Below are 22358 nucleotides of genomic sequence, written 5' to 3'. Positions count from 1 at the left end.
GAATTAAAAGAGGGTTGAACTTGTATGGCATTAGTGGGGTGTAATAAATATAAAAACATAAACATTATTAAATAATAATTAATAAGTGACAATTAGTAATAATGAAAGGTCATATATCTTCTAAAGGACATGGCTGTCATATATCATCTAAAGGACCTGGCCTTTCATGAAAGGGCACTCTTGCCTAGGTATATAGAGGAGGCCATCATTTACTATCATACCATTTTCTCATACTTTATTCAATATATTATTCTTTTAATCCTCAATGGATTACTTTATATTCCAAGTCGTTTGGATATTTAATCGTGAGCCAGGTTTGTTTTCATATTTGGTATCAAAGCTTTGTTTTTCTGACCACATCCTTTGGCCACTTTCCTTTATCAGACCTTGTTTGATCTGGCTTTTGGCTAATGCTTTTTTAGGGTTTCTCTGATCTACAGGTCATTGACCTTAATCAGGCCTTTGGCCATTCTCAGAGTTTTGTTGAAGGAATTTTTGCTATAAATTAAATTTGTAAAATATAACCAGAAAATGAGAAGAAAGAAATTTAAAGTATATTTTAATGCAAACCATTGGCATTTCTCATGAAGGGCATTCAAAAAAATAAAAAAATAATAAAACTTTGCACACATATTCTCTGTAAAATAACCACTCAGAAAATTCACTACAATTCAAGTTTCTCTTGTAGAACTTTCATCAAACATTTGTCAACACTCAGGTTGCAATTCCAATAAAAGTTATACTCACAAAATTGCATTCACTCCACAAATTGAATTCTGATTTTTATGAACAGCAACACAGATAACAAATTCTGAACTTTTAAATCAACAAATAACTCAGCAAACCATGAAATTGTACTCATAAACTTTTGGGCAAAATTCCTTGGAAAAACCCCGGAGGGATAATCTAAGCAACAAAGATGGAAAAATCAACTCCATTGCCCTATACATGCAGTTGGGTTGTTTCTGAACCCAAGGTATCATTATAAAGCTCCGGAGGTAGAAGCTTTGACTGGGGAGGTTAGAGATGGATTGATTGAGTGCCTTGAGTGCATGGTCCCTAATGAGAGTGAGTAGCTGGAGATACATTGACAAATCATTTCTTTCAATTGAGCCACATGTGCCTATTGATTTGGGTAGCATTGAATGTGCTCTAGCTCCAAAATTTTGTGGAGGGGCTAGAACACATGAGATCTCCAAGACCCAGAAATCGTTTGGAGAAATTTCAGACGGATGAGGAGTTATTAAATTAATTAATATTTTTAATGGGTTCCTAAGTCTAAACTTAGGAAAATTAAAATATTAATGGGTATTAGAAAGAATATGGGTGAGAAACTTCCAAGTGATGAGGATCAAGTCTAATTTAATCCTAGCTGTTGATTAGGGACTTAATCTCGACCGTTGATTCATCAACAGGAAAAGTATAAGAGGAGGCTTGAGGATCTGTTGGAGATACACTTGAGAGATTAGTTAGTTCGATTTTTCTGGGGCGCGGTTTGTTGAGAAAATCGAACAAGTGATTTGTTGCAGTGAGAGGGGCAGTAGTAGAGAGTTGGCTCGAAAGGGAGTTTCGAGCCAACGAGTTCTAGGCAGAGAGACAACAATAACATCAGAGAGGCAGTACAGAGGCCTACGCAGCCCAAGAAGGGGCTGACGCAGGCCAAGAGGGTTCTTGTAGTGGCAGTGTGAGATAATTGTGGGGAGTTCGAGATTTTGCTGGGAGTTTGATGTTTTGGGTCGGGAGGGCTAAAGTCGAAGCTCTTGAGAGCAAATCGATCCAACAGAGAAGTGACGTAGTCTCCCAGAGGCAAGATGCTTGCCCACACAGAGCAGAAATTGTTGGGATTTTCGTAGTGCTTGTCGAAGTCAGCATTCAGTGGATCAGTGGTGAATTAGAGAACGAGGTAAACCCTCGTATGTATTTCTTACTGCCGATATTTCTCTGAAAGGTTAGCCAGTGCGAGAGGCAACCTGTTGTACTTAGATTCTGCTTGCTTAATAATCAAACCCTCTATATGATGCACCGGTTTTCCCGCATTGTGTTTTTCCGTGCACGTTTGTCCAAAAATAACTGTGTCCCTTGTTTATTTGTCTCATTCTATTTTCAGTTCATGATTTGTATGTATGTGTAGTTTGCAATAGTGTATCGCTATTTAAATAATTAAATAACCTGTTGAATGTAAAAGCAAGTAGGAGATGATAAGCCAATGATTGCAGTAGGATTTCTGATGTATAGATTCATAAATTTTCACATGGTGTCAGAGGATTGTAAATCATAGGAGACTGAAGACATCAGCCGGGAGATCCAGAGAATTTGCTGCAGAGAAGTAGCTGTCCCGAGTGACAACGCTGTTTCGGAGGTAGAGGAGTAGCTGCAGGAGTGACGCAAAGGCTCACGCAGTGCCTGCGTCAACATTCTGAGCCTATAGAGGGTGACGCAGTACCTGAGAAGAGCTCATGCAGTGACTGTGTCAGTTCTCTGCGCCAGCGTAGAGCCTGAGAGGCTCAGTGTAGTCAGTTGCCGGCGTTGGAGAAGCAGTGCAGATTCGATCAGTGGAGCTGGTGGGACACCGTTGCTATTGGTGCAGAACAGTGTCTGTGGAGACAAAGTTGAGGTAGAGGGAGTCACTGCCTTGACATATTTTTAGCCAAAGAAATCTAGATTCGGGTTGCAACAACAAAGGAGGATTGGAGAGGAGTGATTTGACATTTGGCCAGAGGATTTCCATGAAGGAAATCAGGACTCAGAGGGAGTTTAGAGGAGCTTGTTCCTTAGAGGATTTCTAGCGCCAAGAAATCCAAATCCGAGTCTTGCTGGATTAACAGTAGGAGAGGGAGAAGAGAAGTAGTCCTATATTTGTTGAGTAGAGATGGCAGTCAATGGATTGAGGGATTAGAACAAATTGGATGGAGCATCCAATTTTGTCATCTAGAAGGCCAGGATCCTGACAATCCTAGACTAACATCGCATCAAGAACTATGCCTTGAAAGTAGTTGTTGTTCTGGTCGACGCTGATTCGTTAAAGAAGTATGAGGAGGCCCAAGCGAAAGCCAAGTGCATGATCCTAGACGGGGTCAAAGATCATGTAGTACCACACATTGTTGAGAAGGAGACAACAAGGGAGATGTGGGAGGCGCTGACCACCTTGTAACAGGGCACTTTCGTCCAACGGAAGATTCTGTTAGAAAATCAATTGAGATAGTACCAGATGCAGAAGGGAGAAGAGATCGATCCCTTCCCCCTCAGGTTGCAAGGGATTCGCGACCAGTTGGCTTTTGTGGGGTCTACACTAGATCCTGAGTTCATGGTCAGGACTGCCCTGAATGTAGTCACCGAGGACTGGGAGACATTTGTCCAAAGTATCTTGGGCAGAGCGACTCTCCCCATTTGGGAGGAGATGTGGGCAACTCTTCGACAAGAAGAGATTAGGAGGTTGACCAGGGAGTAGCGACAAAGGAGCTCGGGTCAAGAAGGAGGAGGATGCAACTCTTGCATCATCGGGGCAATAAGGGCAACACAAGAGAAAGAAGAAGGATATTTCCAAAGTCAGATGCTTCAAGTGTGGGGAACTTGAACATTTCGGCACTTAGTGCCCCTTGAAGAAGGGCAAGGGGGAGGCTTCTGACTCGAAGGCTACTCCAGCGAAACATGACAAGGAAGGCGAGTATGACGATTGTGCCATGAGTGTTCATGCGCCTATGGAGAAGAGGTGGGGCGACATGGAGTTGTAGTTGAGAGGACTACATGAACCAGGGGCAGGATCCTTGAGGTGCTCAAACTCTTGGATCACATACAGCTACGAGAGCCCTTAACGACAGTAGCAAAATGACGGGTGTCGGTTTGTACGAGGTATGATGGAGCAACAATGGCAGAGCTAGAGTGTTGAAGTTCGAAGCAGCGAATTGGATGTTGTAGCATTGCGAGAGGCAGAGAGCAAATTGCAGCAATAGAGGGTCAACAGAGATTAGCAACAAAGGTAGCTTCAGCATCACGAGGCATCCATACTGACCAACATGTCAGTTTTTGGGTGGATTTTCAGTTGCTTACATCTCAACCACTGAGTTGCAGTGCAACAGTTAGCAGTGGCAGTGCTATGGGCAACATGATGCAGCATTTTGAGAGGGAGCTGTAGTACAGATGCAACAATGGAAGTGGCAGAGTCATGGGTAGCAGTATAGGATGCAATAGTGCAGTTGATGAAGGGCAGCAGGCCAAGCATCAACAACACAGAGGACCGATGCAGTGGATCAGTGTAATACTTCTATTGAGAAGTATTGCTAGAGCACATTCCTCGCTAAGAGGGAGTGTTGATTTTGGGTAGCATCGGATGTGCCCTAGCTCTGAAATTTTGTGGAGGGGCTAGAACACATGAGATCTCCAAGACCCAAAAATCGTTTGGAGAAATTCTAGCCGGATGAGGAGTTATTAAAATAATTAATATTTTTAATGGGTTCCTAAGTCTAAAATTGGGAAAATAAAAATATTAATGGGTATTAACAAGAATATGGGTGAGAAACTTCCAAGTGACGAGGACCAAGTCTAATTTAATCTTAGCCGTTGATTAGGGACTTAATCTCGACAAAAGTATAAGAGGAGGCTTGAGGATTAGTTGGAGATACACTTGAGAGATCAGTCAGTTCAATTTTTCTGGGACGCGGTTTGCTGAGAAAATCGAACAAGTGATCTGTTGCAGTGAGAGGGGCAGTAGCAAAGAGTTGGATCGGAAGCGAGTTTCGAGCCAACGAGTACCAGGTAGAGAGGCAACAATAGAACCAGAGAGGCAGCACAGAGGCCTTCACAGCCCAGGAAGGGGTTCACATAGAGCTGACGCAGGCCAAGAGGGTTCTTGTAGTGGCAGTGCGAGATAATCGTGTAGAGTTCGAGATTTTTCTGGGAGTTTGAGAAGTCGAAGCTCCTGAGAGAAAATCGATCCAGTAGAGAAGTGACACAGTCTCCCAGAGGTAAGATGGTGGCCCACACAGACCAAATTGTGCTGGGATTTTCGCAATGCTTGCCGGAGTCAACCATTCAGTGAATCAGTTGTGACTTAGAGAACGAGGTAAACCCTCGTATGTATTTCTTGCTGCCGATATTTCTCTGAATGGTTAGCCGGTTTGAGAGGCAACCTGTTGTACTCAAATTCTGCTTGCTTAATAATCAAACCTCCTATATGTTGCACTGGTTTTCCTGCATTGAGTTTTTTCGGGGACGTTTGTCCAAAAATAACGGTGTCCCTTTTGTATTTGTCTCGTTCTATTTTCAGTTCATGATCTGTATGTATGTGTAGTCTGCAATAGTGTTTTCATCGTTTTTTAAATAATTAAATAACTTGTTGAATGTAAAAACAAGTAGGAGATGATAAACCAATGATGTAGTAGGATTTCTGATGTATAGATTCAGAAAATTTCACAGTACCTATGGAAAGAACCTAGCAAGAATTGCAAGGGGCGCAGATGAGCCAGGTAAACAATTTCAATTTTCAAATTCTTATTTTGTTAAATTGTTTATATTTTGAAAGTTGGATATAATTTGTTGAGTTAACTCATTACACAACTATGCTTTTTGCAGCACAATTGTGGGAGGCATTTGGTAGCCATTGTCCTCAATTGCAGAAGTTTGCAATCTGTATTTTGAGTCAAACATGCAGTGCTTCTAGGTGTGAGTGCAATCGGTCTGTCTTTGAGAGGATTCGCACGAAGAAGAGAAACCGTTTGGAAGAAAAACCGTTAAATGATCTAGTCTACATCTAATACAACCTCCGGCTATGATGCAACCAATTGCTGAACAAAAGACATGATACAGATCCCATTGTGTTGGAAGATATTGATCCATCTTTAGATTGGGTAGTCGAGAGTCAACCAACAAAGTTTGACCCTGATGGGGATATTGGTGTTGATTTGGATTTAGAGATGGAGGCATTACAGACTATTCAGTTAAATACAGATCCACTAGTACCAGGCCCACGTCCTCTAGTTGCAAGCACTTCCTCTACTCAGCCAAGATGCAGGCGCATAACTCGTCTATCTCAGCTTGCAACCGCTGCACCTGCTAGTGCTCCTATTCTACAGTTGTAGTTGGAGATCTTGATGAGGAGGAGCCATGGGTTTCCCTGTTTGACTTTGATTCAGAGTCTAAGCTAGATGATGTTGGCTTCTCTAGTAGTAGTGACTAGTGATCTAGTCTACATCCAATACAACCTCCGGTTATGATGCAACCAATTGCTGAACAAAAGACATGATACAGATCCCAATGTGTTGGAAGATATTGATCCAACTTTAGATTGGGTAGTCGAGGGTTAACCAACAGAGTTTGACCCTGATGTGGATATTGGTGTTGATTTGGATTTAGAGATGGAGGCATTACAGGCTGTTCAGCTAAATACAGATCCGTCCTCTAGTTGCAAGCACTTCCTCTACTCAGCCATGATGTAGGAACATAACTCATCTATCTCACTTGCAACTGCTGCATGTGCTAGTGCTACTATTCTGTAGTTGTAGTTGGAGATCTTGATGAGGAGGAGCCATGGGTTTCCCTGTCTGACTTTGATTCAGAGTCTAAGCCAGATGACGTTGGCTTCTCTAGTAGTAGTGACTAGTGTTTTTTTTGCTGTAGAGGCCATTTAGAGCCTCCTTGGTTATGTGTGAGTGCAATTGGTCTGTCTTTGAGAGGATTCGCACGAAGAAGAGAAACCGTTTGGAAGAAAAACCGTTAAATGATCTAGTCTACATCCAATACAACCTCCGGCTATGATGCAAGTTGCAACCAATTGTTGAACAAAAGACATGATACAGATCCCATTGTGTAGGAAGATATTGATCCATCTTTAGATTGGGTAGTCGAGAGTCAACCAACAAAGTTTGACCCTGATGGGGATATTGGTGTTGATTTGGATTTAGAGATGGAGGCATTACAGATTGTTCAGTTAAATACAGATCCACTAGTACCAGGCCCACATCCTCTAGTTGCAAGCACTTCCTCTACTCAGCCACGCGAGCACATAACTCGTCTATCTTAGCTTGCAACTGCTGCACCTGCTAATGCTACTATTCTACAGTTGTAGTTGGAGATCTTGATGAGGATGAGCCAATGGGTTTCCCTGTCTGACTTTGATTCAGACTCTGAGCCAGATGATGTTGGCTTCTCTAGTAGTAGTGACTAGTGATTTTTTTGCTGTAGAGGCCATTTAGAGCGTCCTTGGTTATGTGTTTTTGTTTTGATCTCCATATATTACATGTATTGGACAAAGCACTGGGTGCCATTTTGATATAATAGATATATTCATGAGCATACTTTGATCATATGTTGTATTCTCTCTATATTCTAATGCTTTGAGTTTGGAAACATGAATGAAAACCGTTAAAAATATGTTTTTTCATAAAAAAACTTAATATTTAATTTTATGAAGACCGAGTCATTGAAATCAACTAGGCCGAGTCAATACTGAGTTGGAGTCGGAGTCGAAATTGACCCTCAGCGGGTTCCGAATCTGAGTCGAAGTTTTAAAACTATGATCCCAAGTGCATTCAAACATAAGAAATATACCTATTTGAGGCAGCGGGGTACAGGAGAAGAGGATGAGTTAGTTTGAGGACTGTTTGTGGGTCAATTGTCTCTCGTTACAAGTACGAATGTGAGGTAGATCAAGCCGCCAGATTTGATGACATTTCAGGGTTGTTTTGTGTATGATTAAGGTGGCATTTTCCCCTTTTATTAGGTTGCATCCTTGTGTGGTATAAACAGACTTACCCGAGCTCAGTTAGGGCTATCTAGGAGGGCCATAATGCCTGAAATTTGTGCCCAGAAGAGTGCGTTGGAGCAACAGGTCTATAGAAGACATTTGGAGAGGGATAGAAGGCTTTGGCAAGTGTTGGGATGACATCGTATTAGAAGAGGAGACTAAAGAAAGGTGACCACAACTATAGGGAGTTCTGTGTGGGTGTTTAAGAGGTTTGACGTGGACTTATGTCATGCCCTAACCAGATCACATAAGTTGCAGCAGTGACACATCCTTTCGATGTATGTATAGGTGTATTTGAGTTGTTTGAATGCTAAGTGGATGGTCCAAGTGTGGAGAAAATAGGTAGCCTGTAGAAGCCAAGTGTAAGGGTTGACTTGCGTGGTTAGAAGTCCTAACTAGGAGCAGATTCTACAATGAATTTTTGTAGTTGTATTGGGCACTTAGTGGTTGGTGGAGGGCAAAAAGAAAGTGTCCAAAGTAGCCGTAGAACAAGTGTTCAAGAAGGACGTTGACAAATGTGTGTTGGGTGAAGTTTTGATGGCCTATGTGGCACTTTGATGGACTAAAGTGACTACTAGGAAAGGCAGATTGTAGCTCAGGTATTGGCCAGCCTAGAGGAGCATATTGATAAACCAAAGTTCATTGTAGCAGAAGTGACTTGCAACAATGATAACATGCAACCGTCTTGGAGTCTCTATGTGTTGTTCCTTGATGGACTAAGGGGCAACTAGTGAGCAGATTGGGAGCAAAAGGACCAGCAGGTTACATGCTATGACAAAGAAATTATGAGGTGCACTACATCAGCTAGACTGTTTGATTATCTTGTATTTGTATTCTTGCACTTGAGGATAATTAAGGGCCATTATCCCTTATGCGAGAGCCCTAGATTATTGTATTATTCAGTTGGTTTAATATACCGAAGATTGGGTCGTTGTACATACATGTATAAAATTGTACAATGTTGTGTATATTTTGTGCACTAGTAGATTTTATTTTGTTTATATTCCGCTGTGCAAAGTAGCTTTGTTGAGATTCTTGGTTTGTTAGTGCCAGTGATCTAAGATGTGAAAATTCTATCAATGCAACAACTGATTTATTTTTCCTACTTATTCCATAATAAATTATTTATGAAATTACTTCAATAAACATTAAAATAAATACTGCCCCAGATATTACATCGTAATACAGAAACAAACATATGCACAAGCATTAACACATTGACACAGATATTTTGGACAATAGTCCCCGGAAAACCCAATGTGGGAAAACTGGTGCAACAAGGGAGGATTTTATTATTCTACAATTCTTCTGTACAATAGGGTGCCAAACTGGCTTACCCACAAAGAGAAATAATTCTCCAGTGCTTCTCCCAATCCCAGTGTCAGCTCGACTGACCTTTGCGTGGCTTTCAAACCCTATGGCGTCAGTTCCCGCTTGACTGCGTCAGCCCTGTGCCTCTTTGTGTCACTCACGCAGGCTTAGCAGGAGATTGCGCAGTCTTCTGCTGCCTCTGCGTCTGCCTCCGCTGCCTCAACGCTGATCTCTAGTGGCTGATCCCGCCTCTTTGCTCCGTACTTGCTGCCCTTTTACTACTCACCAGACCACTGGTTCAATTTCTCAGCTAACCTCGCTCTAGAAATTGAACTGACTGGTCTCCCTCAATATGTTCTCCAATTGATCGTCAAGCCTCCTCTTATACTTTTCTCATTGACAAATCAACGACCGAGATTAAGTCCCTAATCAACGACTAAGATTAGATCTGTCTTGATCCATGGCTTTTGGACCATTCTAACATAGTTTTATATTAATATACATTAATATTTTATTTTCCATAAGTTTAGACTTAGGGACTCCATTAAAAATATTAATTATTTTAATATCTCCAAATTGTTTAGAATTTGCCCAAACCCTTTCTGGGTATTGGAGATCTCATGTGCCTTAGCCTCTCCATCAATTTTCATCGCTAGAGCACATCTGATGCTACCCCAAATCAACACTCCCTCTTAGCAAGGACTGTGCTCTAGTAATACTCCTCACTGAGTATCACCCTGATCATCCAGCATCGGTCCCTGTGCTGATGCTAAGCCTCCTTGCCCAACATCCTCTGCACTGCTGCATCCTGTACTGTTGCCCATGGCTCTGCTACTGCCACTGTTGCATCTGTACGACAACTCCCTTTGCATCCGTGCTGCTGCTGGTCCTTTCTCCCAACACTGCATCTGCACTGCAACTCCCTCTGCATCCTTGCAATTATCACTCCCATTTCTGTTACTGAAATAGGTTCTTTACCATCCGCATATTTTCATTAGTAAATCCACTCAATCTAATATTGTTACTCCTGGTGTACAAGAGTCCATAATCCACTGTTCCTTGTAAATACCTGAGAACATGTTTGGCTGCTATCCAGTGCGTCCTCTTTGGTTCCAACATGAACTGACTGAGTGTGTTGACAGAGTCGCAAATGTCTGGCCTGGTATTGACCAAATATATCAGGGATCCTATGAGCTGCCTGTATAGGGTGGGATCGACATCCTTGTCTTTTGATGCTTCAATCTTCTTCTAGTTGGTATCATTCTCATAGCCATAGGTCTACAGTCCTCCAACCCGAATCTTTTTAGGATTTCTGTAGCATATCTCCCTTGCCCAAGGAAGATTTCTCCCTTCTGCTGCCAAACTTCCAACCCTAGGAAGGCATTTGTCCCAAATCCTTCATATCGAATTCTGTGGCTAGATTCTTCTTGTAGTCCCCAATGAGTCTGGATGATCCTGTCAAAAGGAGATCATCCACATACAATACTAAGATTAGCGACTCGTTCTCTACAACCAGATAGTAGAGATTCGGATCCACGCCACTCTTGACAAACCACATCTTCTGCAAGTAGCCATCTATTCGACCATACCATGCTCTCGGTGCCTGTTTCAGCCCATACAAAGCTTTCTTTAATCCGCATACATGAGACTTCTTCTCATGAGTTTCAAAGCCCTCTGGTTGTTCAATGTATACCTCCTCTTCTATTACCATGTTTAGAAATGCCGTTTTGACATCCATTTGATAGATCTCCCATCCCATCTGGGTTGCAAGAGATATCATGGTCCTAATAGATGTATACCTGGCTACCGGGGCGAAGGTCTCCTCATAGTCAATCCCTTCCTTTTGAGCATACCCCTTAGCCACAAACATGTCCTTGTATTTCTCAACATTGCCATTTGTAGCGTATTTGATCTTCTAGATCCATCTTGAACCTACCACTGTTCTGTCTTGAGGTCTTGGCACCACCTCCCAGACATCATTTACCATTATGGAGTTGTATTCCTCTACCATCGCATCTAGTCAAACCTAATGTTGAGCTGCCTCCTTGAAATTGGCAGGCTCTCCATCATGAGCTACTAATGCCTGATATCTATCTGGCTGTTTTCGCTCCCTCTTATTGTTTCTTGGCGCACCGATGAAGTCCTCTGCATCTCGCAGAATCTAACGAAGTTCCCAGCTAGTTCTTCCTCTGCTAGCAGGTGCTTCTGTTCACTCCTCCTCCTCATCTTGAGAATCTTCTTGTCTTGAGGAAGAATTCTTTACTTCTGTTGGTTGAAGAGGCTTGACTAATGGCTCCTCTTTCGACTGCTCCTCGGAAGGCATCTCGCGAGATCTTCTAAAAGCCCTGTCCTCCATGAACTTTACATCTTGTCGTACTACTACCTTCTTGCTCCCTGGAAGATAGATTCTGTATGCTTTAGCGTTCTTGCTATATCTTACCAGATATCCCTTTTCCGCAGTTTGATCTAGCTTCTTCCTCTTTTCTTTGGGTATGCGGCAATATGCTAGACTCCCAAATATCCTAAAATGACTAATTTCAGGTGTCTTCCCTGTGAAGACTTTCTCTGGAGTAATCTTGCCCACTGCCCGATGAGGAGTCCTGTTCTCAACATAGACTGCTGTGTTGCATGCTTCTGCCCACAGGAATTTTGGCATGTCTTGATCATACATCATGGCCATAGTTGCTTCTACAATTGTCCTATTCTTTCTTTCTGCTATCCCATTCTGCTTCGGAATATATGGAGCTGTCCACTCTCTTCTGATGCCCTCCTTAGCGCAAAAATCAGTGAAGTCCTTATCGACATATTCTCCACCATTATCTGAGTGCAAAACTTTTATTTTCTTCCCAATCAGATTCTCCACTAGAGCCTTGAACTCCTTGAATCGACAAAAAACCTCATTCTTGGTTTTCAGAAAATAAATCCAAGTTTTCCCTGAGTGGTCATCAATGAAGGTAAGGAAATACTCGACACCACTGAGAGCTTTGATGGACATAGGTCCGTAGATATCAGAGTGTATCAATCCTAGTACACTCTTGGCCCTGTGTTTGTTCCTAGGAAATGCTGCCTTAGCATACTTTCCTAGAACATATCCCATGCATAGATCATCTCGTTCCGTACTCAGATCCGGAACTCCTGTTACAATGCTCCTGAGAATTCTCAGAGCTCCATGGTGCAAGTGACCCATTTTTTTGTGCCATAGTTCGTTCAAGTCCCTGTCTCCATGACTGCCTATTAGTGCCATTGGTGATTCTAGTTGCAATCTATACAACCGATTACTTTTGATCCCGATCTGCACTTTCTTTTTCCGGCTCGGGTGTTTGACGTATACCTTCTCCTTGATGAAGTAGACGTCATAGCCCTTGCCTTGTAGTTGCGACACGGAAAGTAAGTTCATCCAGAATCCTGATACATGCAGTACATTTGGAGCATGGAACTGTTCTCCCGATTCTGTTTGGAAAACTATGGTACTCTTCCCTACTGGAGTACACTTTCCCTTGTTCCCATGGTGATCTGAAAGTTCATCTTCTCTTCTCGATATTCTGAGAAACACTCCTTGATTCCCGTCATATGCCACGAAGCTCCACTATTTATATTCCTCTGCATCGTGCTCTTGACCCATAACTGATTTTCTCTTTCTGTCTCTGATTACTTGCTCTGATACCATGTGAAAATTCTATCACTACAACAACTGTTTTTTTTTCCTACTTATTCCACAATAATTTATTTATGAAATTACTTTAATAAACATTAAAATAAATACTGTTGCAGATATCACACTGTAATACAGAAAAAAATATGCACAAGCATTAACACATTGACCCAGATATTTTGGACAACAGTCCCCGGAAAAACCCAATGTGGGAAAACCGGTGCAGCAAGGGAAGATTTTATTATTCAACAATTCTTCTATACAACACGGTGCCAAACTGGCTTACCCACAAAGAGAAATAATTCTCCAGTGCTTTTCCAATCCCAATGTCAGCCTGACTGACCTCTACGTGGCTTTCAAACCCTCTGCGTCAGCGCTGGGCCTCTCTGCGTCACTCACGCAGGCCTAGCAAGAGATTGCGCAATCTTCTGCTGCCTTTGCGTTTGCCTCTCCTGCCTCAGCGCTGATCTCCAGTGGTTGATCCCGCCTCTCTCCCCTGTACTTGCTGCCTCCTGACTGCTCATCAGACCACTGATTCAATTTCTCAGCTAACCTCGCTCCAGAAATTGCACTGATTGGTCTCCCTCAGTATGTTCTCCAAGTGACCCTCAAGCCTCCTCTTATACTTTTCTCGTTGACAAATCAACGACCGAGATTAAGTCCCTAATCAACGACTAAGATTAGACTTGGCTTGATCCATGACTTTTGGACCATTCTAACATAGTTTTATATTAATACACATTAATATTTTATTTTCCCCAAGTTTAGACTTAGGGACTCCATTAAAAATAGTAATTATTTTAATATCTCCCAAACTGTTTAGAATCTGCGCAAACCCTTTCTGGGTATTGGATATCTCATGTGCCTTAGCCTCTCCATCAATTTTCGTGGCTAGAGCACATCTGATGCTACCCCAAATCAACATAAGATTCTATCTTAGACACTAGGATCGTGGAAATTCAACATGGTATCAGAGCATGTCTGAGCTACTTTGAGGGATAGTAAATCAGAGTATGCACAACAAAGTACAACTTAAGAGGGAGGTGGTCACATTGTAGGTGAAGGGCTCACTACAATGTCGAAGTTGCAGGTTGGTCTTAAGTATGAGGACAACTTGGAAGGGATGTCCGACTACAGTCCATGGAAGGAAAGGATCAAGTTGGTCTTGCAGGTCAATAAGATCTGGGAGTTTGCATACATCGTGTCGTTTGGTACTTAATTATGGAACTCCTGTGACGGTTCTTATGAGAATTCTTTGAGCCCCATGGTGTAAGTGCCCCATCCTTCTGTTTCATAGTTCATTCAAATCTTTTTCACCACTGCTGCCTATCATTGCCATTGGAGATTCTAGCTGTAACTTATACAGTCTGTTACTTCTGACTCCAATTTAGGCCTTCTTCCAACTCGGATGTTTGACATATACTTTCTTCCCAACGAAGTAAACATCATATCCCTTGTTCTATAACTGAGATAGAGAGAGTAAGTTCATCCCCAATCCAGGCACATGCAGCACATTGGTAGCTCGAAGCCGATCCCTTGCTTCTGTTTGAAAAACTGTAGCGCCTCTTCCTATGGGGGTACATTTTGACTTATTTCCCATGGTGATCTGGAAGTTCATCTGTTCTTCTTGATAGCTCGAGAAACATTCTCGTATTCCCGTCATGTGTGCAGAAGTGCCACTATCAATATACCAAACCTTAGTGGAAGCAAAACTTGCAAAGAAAGCGACTTCTTCTTCCAGTTTGGAGGTTAACGCAAAATTGTCGCGATCCATTATATTCTTCGTGCTTTCCTCTTTCCTGGGAGAATTGCGTGAGTCCTTTTGTGTTTTTGCTCCAGCATCATGTTCACGACTCATTGTAGATTCTCTAACCCCGTTGCCTGATCTCTGCTCTGTTACCATGTGAAAATTTCTAACACGAAATTCTACTGCAATAACTGATTTATTTCTCCTACTTATTTTCCATGACAAGTTATTTGCAAAACCCTTCAGTGAACATCAAAGTAAATTCTACTGCAGTTGTCACATAATAGCATAGAGAAAAGAACAATGAAATACAAACACAAGATTCAATCACATCAACACAGTTATTTTTGGACAATAGTTCCCAGAAAAGCCCAATGCGGGAAAACCGGTGCAACAGGTGAGGATTTATTTATTATTCTTCAGCGACAATCTCTTTACAAGGAATGATTTGTAGAACATAGAGAAACCTCTGAGAAAACACCTGAGATAATTTTCCTCCACCCTTTGGAGAAATTCTGACGCCCAAGAGACCCTCCAGCCTCCACTGCGTCACCTTTGCATCATCTCTGCGTGAGGATTGCGTGAGGTCTACATCCCTTGCTGCATTGCCTCTCTGAGCTTTCCCTGTGCGCTGTCCCTCTGATGCACTGCGTCCCCTCCTCCTCAGTCTCCTATGAATGCTAATACCCTCCCCTTACTTCACCTTGTAACTCTCCCTCTAAAATCGAACTGTTACTCGTTGAGAATCGATTTCACTCAGGTTACTGAGTATTTGCGCAGTGTGTCTCCAAATGATTCTCAAGTCTTCCTTTATGCTTTTCTGTTGAGATATCAACGTTCGTGATCTAATCTCTAATCAACGACTAAGATTAAATTAGACTTGATCCTCGTCTCTTAGAAGCTTCTCTCCCATATTTTCATTAATACCCATTAATATTTTAAGTTTCCTAAGTTTAGACTTAGGAACGCCATTAAAAGTATTAATTATTTTAATAAAATACAATCCAGGTGGAATTTTTCCAAACGATTTTAGGGTCTTGGAGTTCTCATGTGTTCTAGCCCCATCACAAAATTTCGGGGCTAGAGCACGTTCGATGCTACCCAAAAATCAACAAAGAGGAATCCACGTGGCCTTGTAACGACCATACATTGTCATGATGTCATCAATTTTGGCTAGCATTTGGATGGTTAATTTATAATTTGTGAAAAGCTACTTGGTCGGCTTGCGATCAAGGCTTGTTTCTTGCCCATTATTTTAATGTTTTGGGGGCTAATTAGGCTAATTCGACTAAGTGAAGATCATATAAATAGAACTCACCCTCAATTGTGAGAAATCATCATCATCACTTGGATTCTTTCTCTTGAAAATAACTCACTTTTTCTTTGGAGCTATTGGAGACTCTTTTGATGCATTTTGATGTGTGGAAGGTGATTCACATTTCTTCTTTGGAGCTTCTTCTTGAATGATGGATGGATATCTTGCATGTAAGTATGCAATGTTGATGAAATTTTTCTTTGAAAATGTTTAATGTATGGAATTGTTGCTCTAGAATATGCAAATTTATGCCCTAATTGTTGAAAATAAAGTTTGGAAAGCTTTTCTAGTAGAGTATTGCATATATTATCCAATGCAAGGCATGTAATGAATGTTCCTAGTCAATGAATGCCTTTGATTCTTCATGAAACTCCATTATGTCTTGAAGAGGGTAAATGTTTGAAGTTGGTACCTAGGGCATTGATTTCGAGCCTCCTTGGAAGACTTCTTATGGACTGGGCACTAATCCAAGGATTTTGGTGATCAAATTCCTTTTTCTCCATATTTGCTCCTCCTAAACTTCGGTCCCCTAAAGGTAGGGCTGAAATCTAAGGCTTGAAACAAAATTTTAGGGATGTGATTTTTCGGTAATTTGAGGGCCCAAACATCAAGCTTTGGGTCTAGGCTACCTATGCTCCAAGTTTGGTGGGCATCAATGTTATCGGAACTGAACTAGTTCTGGCAAAGCCAACCAGTCCGATTGGTTTGGGGGCAAAACGAGTCCGAATCGGCCCTCCGAACCGGAAAAGGCCGGTTCGGAGGCCGGTTCCTCCAGTCCGCAAGGCTCGCGGATATGCAACTTGTGCATATAAAAAACATTTTTTATTTATTTTATTTTTATTATTTTTCCTAGTTTCTAACGCTACTCTAGCCTCGCCCTAAAGCGGAATTGGAGTGTGTTTGAGCGTATACACACTAAAAAGAGGAACTGTTTGGAGCAAAAGCGGTTGAATGACATGGTTTTTGTTCAGCACAACCTTAGGTTGAGGCGCAACCAATCGCTGAATAAAACCCCTGAATCAAGCAACATTGTCTTGGGTGACTTTGATCCAACATCAGAATGGATTGTGGAGAGTCAAGCACCAAGATTTGACAATGAAGCACTTTCTTGGTTGGAATTGGACCCACTTCCACAGGATGCAAAGAAAGATATATCAGAAGCACCAGTAGCAGCTTCAAGGCTAGGGGAGTCAAGCCATAATCCCATTGCACACTTGGATGCTACTTATTCTTCAAATGACGTTGAGAAGGATGACCAGGAATCAAATGAAGTTTTGATGATGATTGATGATTTGATTATTGATTTGATGTAGCTGTAGCTTGTAGTATTGTAGGTTGTAGTATAATACTATGATCTATCATGTTATTTTGGACTATCAAGGCCTTTTAGAGCCCGCTTCTTGATGTTTGTATCATTTTTGGTTCAACGATGTTTTGCACTAAGTGCGTGCTATTTTGGTTATATGCACTATTACTTGCTATATAAACGATAACTTCTGCATATTTGTGTATAAATGGTTTGGATTCATATGGATGCACATGAATATATTTGTTTTTTCTTTAAAATATGAATATTTTATGTGTTTTTGGTAAACCGTTTTTTTCTTCTTTGGTTCTGGTTCCGATCCGGTTCCGACTGGTTCCCTGTCCACAAGGTTTTCTAGTTCGATGACCAGTTCAGTTCTGATAAAATTGGTTGGCATCCACTCAAGTTTCATTCTTAAAATCTCTTGCCCTAGGTGTTACTCCAAGAGGGAAAACCTAGGTATTTCTCTCTCACCTTGGGACTTCTTCGAGGGTTGTATGAACTTGTTTCTAACGCTACTCTAGGCTTGCCCTAAAGCGGAATTGGAGTGTGTTTGAGCATATACACACTAAGAAGAACCGTTTGGAGCAAAAGCGGTTGAATGACATGGTTTTTGTTCAGTACAACCTTAGGTTGAGGTGCAACCAACCGCTGAATAAAACCCCTGAATCAAGCATCATTACCTTGTGTGACTTTGATCCAACATCAGGATGGGTTGTCGAGAGTCAAGCACCAACATTTGACAATGAAGACCTTTCTTGGTTGGACTTGGACCCACCTCCATAGGATGCAGATGCAGATATATCAGAAGCACCAGTAGCAACTTTAGGGCTATGGGAGTCAAGCCATAATCCCATTGCACACTTGGATGCTACTTATTCTTCAAATGAGGATGAGAAGGATGATCAGGAATCAAATGATGATTTTGATGATGATTGATGATTTGATTATTGATTTGATGTAGCTGTAGCTTGTAGTATTGTAGGTTGTAGTATAATACTATGATCTATCATGTTATTTTGGACTATAAAGGCTTTTTAGAGCTTGCTTCTTGATGTTTGTATCATTTTTGGTTCAACGATGTTTTGCAGTGAGTGCTATTTTGGTTATATGCACTATTACTTGCTATATAAATGAGAACTTCTGCATATTTGTGTATAAATGGTTTGGATTCATATGGATGCACATGAATATATTTATTTTTTCTTTAAAATATGAATATTTTATGTGTTTTTGGTAAACCGTTTTTTTTTTTTCTGGTTCCGACTAGTTCCCGGTCCACAAGGTTTTCCAGTTTGATGACCGGTTCGGTTCTGATAACATTGGTGGGCATCCACTCAAGTTTCATCCATAAAATCTCTTGCCCTAGGTGTTACTCCAAGAGGGAAAACCTAGGTCTTTCTCTCTCACCTTGGGACTTCTTTGAGGGTTGTATGAACTTAGTATTCACTGGAATAAATCATAAGAAGCCCTTTCTCCTCCCTTGCCTTGACCTAGTGAGTACCTTGGAAGTATTTCTTCTCACGATTATTCATAAAACCCTAGGTCTAGTGCAAGTATTTCCTAGGTCTCTCAAAAGGAGCAAAGAGCCTCTTAGAGTTATTAAAACATCTCATAGAGCTTCTTTGAAAGGTCCTACGTCATCAGCTAGAGTCTTGATCTTAGGAATACCTATTATCATTGCATATCTCAAAACCCTAAGTCTTGAACTCCTTATCTCAAGGCCTTTCTTGGAGAGCGTTTTAGCTGCTTTGAAGCATTGAGACATTGTTGTGTCTCTGCTTTGAATGGGCATTTTGGAATCACATCACACCTAATCATTGATCTACCTGCGCTAAGTGATTCCCTTCCCACCGGGACTCCTCCCATCAGTGAAAGTTTGTAAAGAGCAGGGGGCATTGACTGTGGGTCATTGTCCTATTGTTATCACTTGGTCTAGCATCCTTGTCCCATAGGGTTTCCCTTCTTAGGGCCTGCTAGATTGTGTGGTAACACGGCGCTCTGGTTAGGTTACATGGTTTTACTTTTACTAATTAATTATTATTTTTAATTTGACTTTTAGTGGTCCCTAGTCACTATAATACATCTTTCAGAATCAGCCATATCCAGTTTGAAACCCTGAATTGGATGATACTGGCCCCAGAATTGGTTAGACCAGACAATTTTCTGGCTAGTGTCCTATTCTATTAACGTTGACTATATATATATATATAACTTGTTCCCATGCCACATTTCAGGGGTCGACATGTCCTAGGTTGGATACTTGTATCCGTCTCTTGGGGTCCCAATGTCATGTGACTTAGGATATGAGCAGGTTATGACAAGGGATTGAATTGATGTTGCAAATATTGCAATAATATTGCTGATATTGTGAGATTTGAAGGTGGTGATTTTATCATCTCAATGTATTGTTATTGTTTTCAAATTTTGAATATATCACGATATTTAGTATCACTGATACTGGAAGATTTCCAATGTGGCAATATTATCAGCTTAATATATCCTAATAGTTTTGAAATTTTGAATATATCATGATATTTAGAAAATCTTGTGATATATCGGAAAAATATCATGAGATGATGGATAGTATTGGTTGATGCAGAAGATCATTTTGGGGGATTTTTCTGTCATTTTAAAGTTGGAAATTAGCGGATGGAGAACAAATGGGTTGGTGATTGTTACCTTTGTTCATGAAAGAGATGTGTAGGCAGGGGGAGGGGTTGCTTTAGATGTTTAAACAGCAGAAAATAATGACTATTTTGTATTCTTTTTAAAGTTTTCCCATATTGCTGATAAGTTTGTTTCTGGATCTTGGCAAAATATTCGCTGACATGATTGCAACTTATTCTAACTTCAACCTATTTAGAGACACATTCTATTTGGTTTTTCATGTGCAGAGGATTAATCATACAGCAGATAATTTGAGTTTATGTTTTTTCTGAATGCAAGTTTCTGTTTGTTTGTCTGTTGAGCCTTTCTCAGCTGAAATGCACTAGGATATTCGGTTTTCTCTAGCTATCTACAACATTACAGTTACTTTTGAATGCTAGAATAGGCGTAAGATTTTGCATCAAAATCTGTCAAATGCTTGATCTTGTCCTGCTATTCGCACTGATTTGAACTTTGTTTTCACCCAATTTAAAGGATAACAAAGCAGCTGCGGTACTACCATCGAGAATATGTGCAAGAGTTTATGGCTGAGGCTGTGTCTTTTTTGCTCCGAAATGCATCTGTTAAGCAGCTTATAAAAGGTATGTTGTTTGATAAATTGCTATATTAATCTGGTTATCCTTTAGGATGAATCATGACAGGTATGCCATTTTCAAACAGAGTGCTTTCTTTGCCGAAGTGGGTATTTTGTTAGCAATGCTGACTGTTTGGTACTGTGTTCAAGTATAGATAAAGTGGAATTTAGTCTGGAACATTAGCTTATATTTAAGTCGCATAAAACATGAAAACATGTACAAATTTCTGAGACAGGAACACCTGGAAATGTGCACCATCCTCCCCGCCAGCCAACAAAAACAAGGTGCATGGGGGAAGCTAAGTATATAAAAATACAAAAAATATGGATATTAGTTTTTTAAATAACACATTATGTTGCAATAAAATAAGCTAGAAATTAAGAATGATACACATAAATGACTTTTTAGAAGGAGACATGTGTCTGTATTTGCTCTCTTAGATAATTGCATAATGCAAAATCCTATAGCCTTGTGGTATTGGCTAATGCGAATCCCCAATCCCGTACCCTCATACATGATAGAATCCAATTGAGTCTTGCTGATCCTGAAAATTGTCAAGTTTGCTGAATTCTGAATGGAATATGAAATTTTACTTTCTCCATATAAAGTCCAGTGAGATTTGAACCACTCTCAAACATCCTGAAACAATTAATGGTAATGTTAAATCTTTTTACATTCAAGGTGACAAACTTATTAAATCTCAATTTCCTGTCTCTAATTTGACTTGAAAGGTCATTTGCATGAACAGGGAGATGTTTTCCAATGAGTCATTCTTACCTCTCAGGCACCTAGGTGGGCTCAGAAACTTCCGAAAAAGTGCCCAAGACATCACTGGAAATGGCCGAAATGCCTTGGAAACACTATCGGCTGCACCGTATGACATTTCCAAATTTGGAAATGGTGTATGGTACAGACAGTGGCGTTTCCAAGGCATTTTTTACCCGTTTCAGTGTTTGCAGGCATTGTGGGAACTGGGATGTGGCCAAACTAGGCCTTTCCTGCAACTTAGATTTATATGCATACTGCATGAGTATTGCCTGCAGAAGAGAAGTGTTTTTAATATATTAATGAAATACAAGCATCCAAAGATTTCTTTTGCCAATAATCTCAAAAGTTGTTAGTATAGACATGTGGACTATCCTTGTAGAATGTAATGATTGAAGTTTTGCTGTTAAGTTAATCAGTCCAGAAGTTGTAAGATATAGTGACAATTTTCTGACTGGGTTGAGTTTACCAGTATTTGTTTGTTATCATCACAGTCGGTATATTAGTCTTTGATATTTGGCTTTTCTTGTCCAAGCTTTTGAGGTAATGCCTGTGTATTACTAATTCGTTTTCAATATGCATATTCTGGCTAGTTATTTGTATGAGTATTTTTGATGTTTCCGAATATTAAATAAATATATTTGTTAGTTATTCGTACGAGTCTTTTCGATGTTTATTAGTATTCCAATCTTTTCTTGATAAGCCATATTTTTTTATATCTGATATTGTCTATCTAAATGAGCAGGTATACGAAAAATAATGGGAGAAATTGTCATGGAGCCTTCAGAGGAGAAAACAACAGGCTGTAGTGCTTTACTGTGGCACATTCTGAAGGGTCCAGCATCAAAATTTCATTCGAGAGCAGAGCAAGCCCTTCGCCTTTTGTTGGATAGATCTACTTACTCTATCTCTACCAATAAGTGTCATGGTATGCCCTTTTGGAATAGGATTGATAGTTAGATTCTTGTGTTTTTTGTTCTTCGCATTATACATTATGATAGGTTAATTTATCTCCCATGTGCATAATGATATGAATCGATTTTTTTGAATCCTATGGTAAGTGTTGAACCATACTATTATATTTCTAGTTGTAACTTTGCTAGAGATGATAAAACATTTATTGAGGTACCACAAACAACTTCATGACGTCTTCTTCCGTGATGTCACATCTCACCCCCAATTCTGGATGTCCTGTTATTATTTCTTTTATTGCAAGAAACCCCTCTTAGTCTCAGAATTTTTGCAAAACAGATCTGAGGAAACCCTAGTTTCCTCCAGT

General features: G+C 40.6%; 1 protein-coding gene across 3 annotated transcripts in view; it reads left to right on the top strand.

Moving 5' to 3' along the window:
- LOC149255039 (uncharacterized) overlaps positions 1–22358 on the top strand; it is a 171364-nt gene that overhangs the window by 113024 nt on the left and 35982 nt on the right. For all 3 annotated transcript variants that reach the window (XM_089460299.1, XM_089460298.1, XM_089460297.1), the window contains exons 8-9: positions 20214–20320; positions 21825–22007. In XM_089460299.1, coding sequence (XP_089316425.1) covers positions 20214–20320; positions 21825–22007 — 290 coding nt within the window. The remainder of the gene's footprint in view (positions 1–20213; positions 20321–21824; positions 22008–22358) is intronic.

This window comes from Pinus tabuliformis, chromosome 7 (assembly GCF_031772625.1).
Source record: "Pinus tabuliformis cultivar Carrire ecotype Pingquan chromosome 7, CPIR1, whole genome shotgun sequence".
NCBI lineage: Eukaryota > Viridiplantae > Streptophyta > Pinopsida > Pinales > Pinaceae > Pinus > Pinus tabuliformis.
Note: the sequence above shows the minus strand (reverse complement) of the source record. Positions and strands in the feature narration are given on the sequence as shown.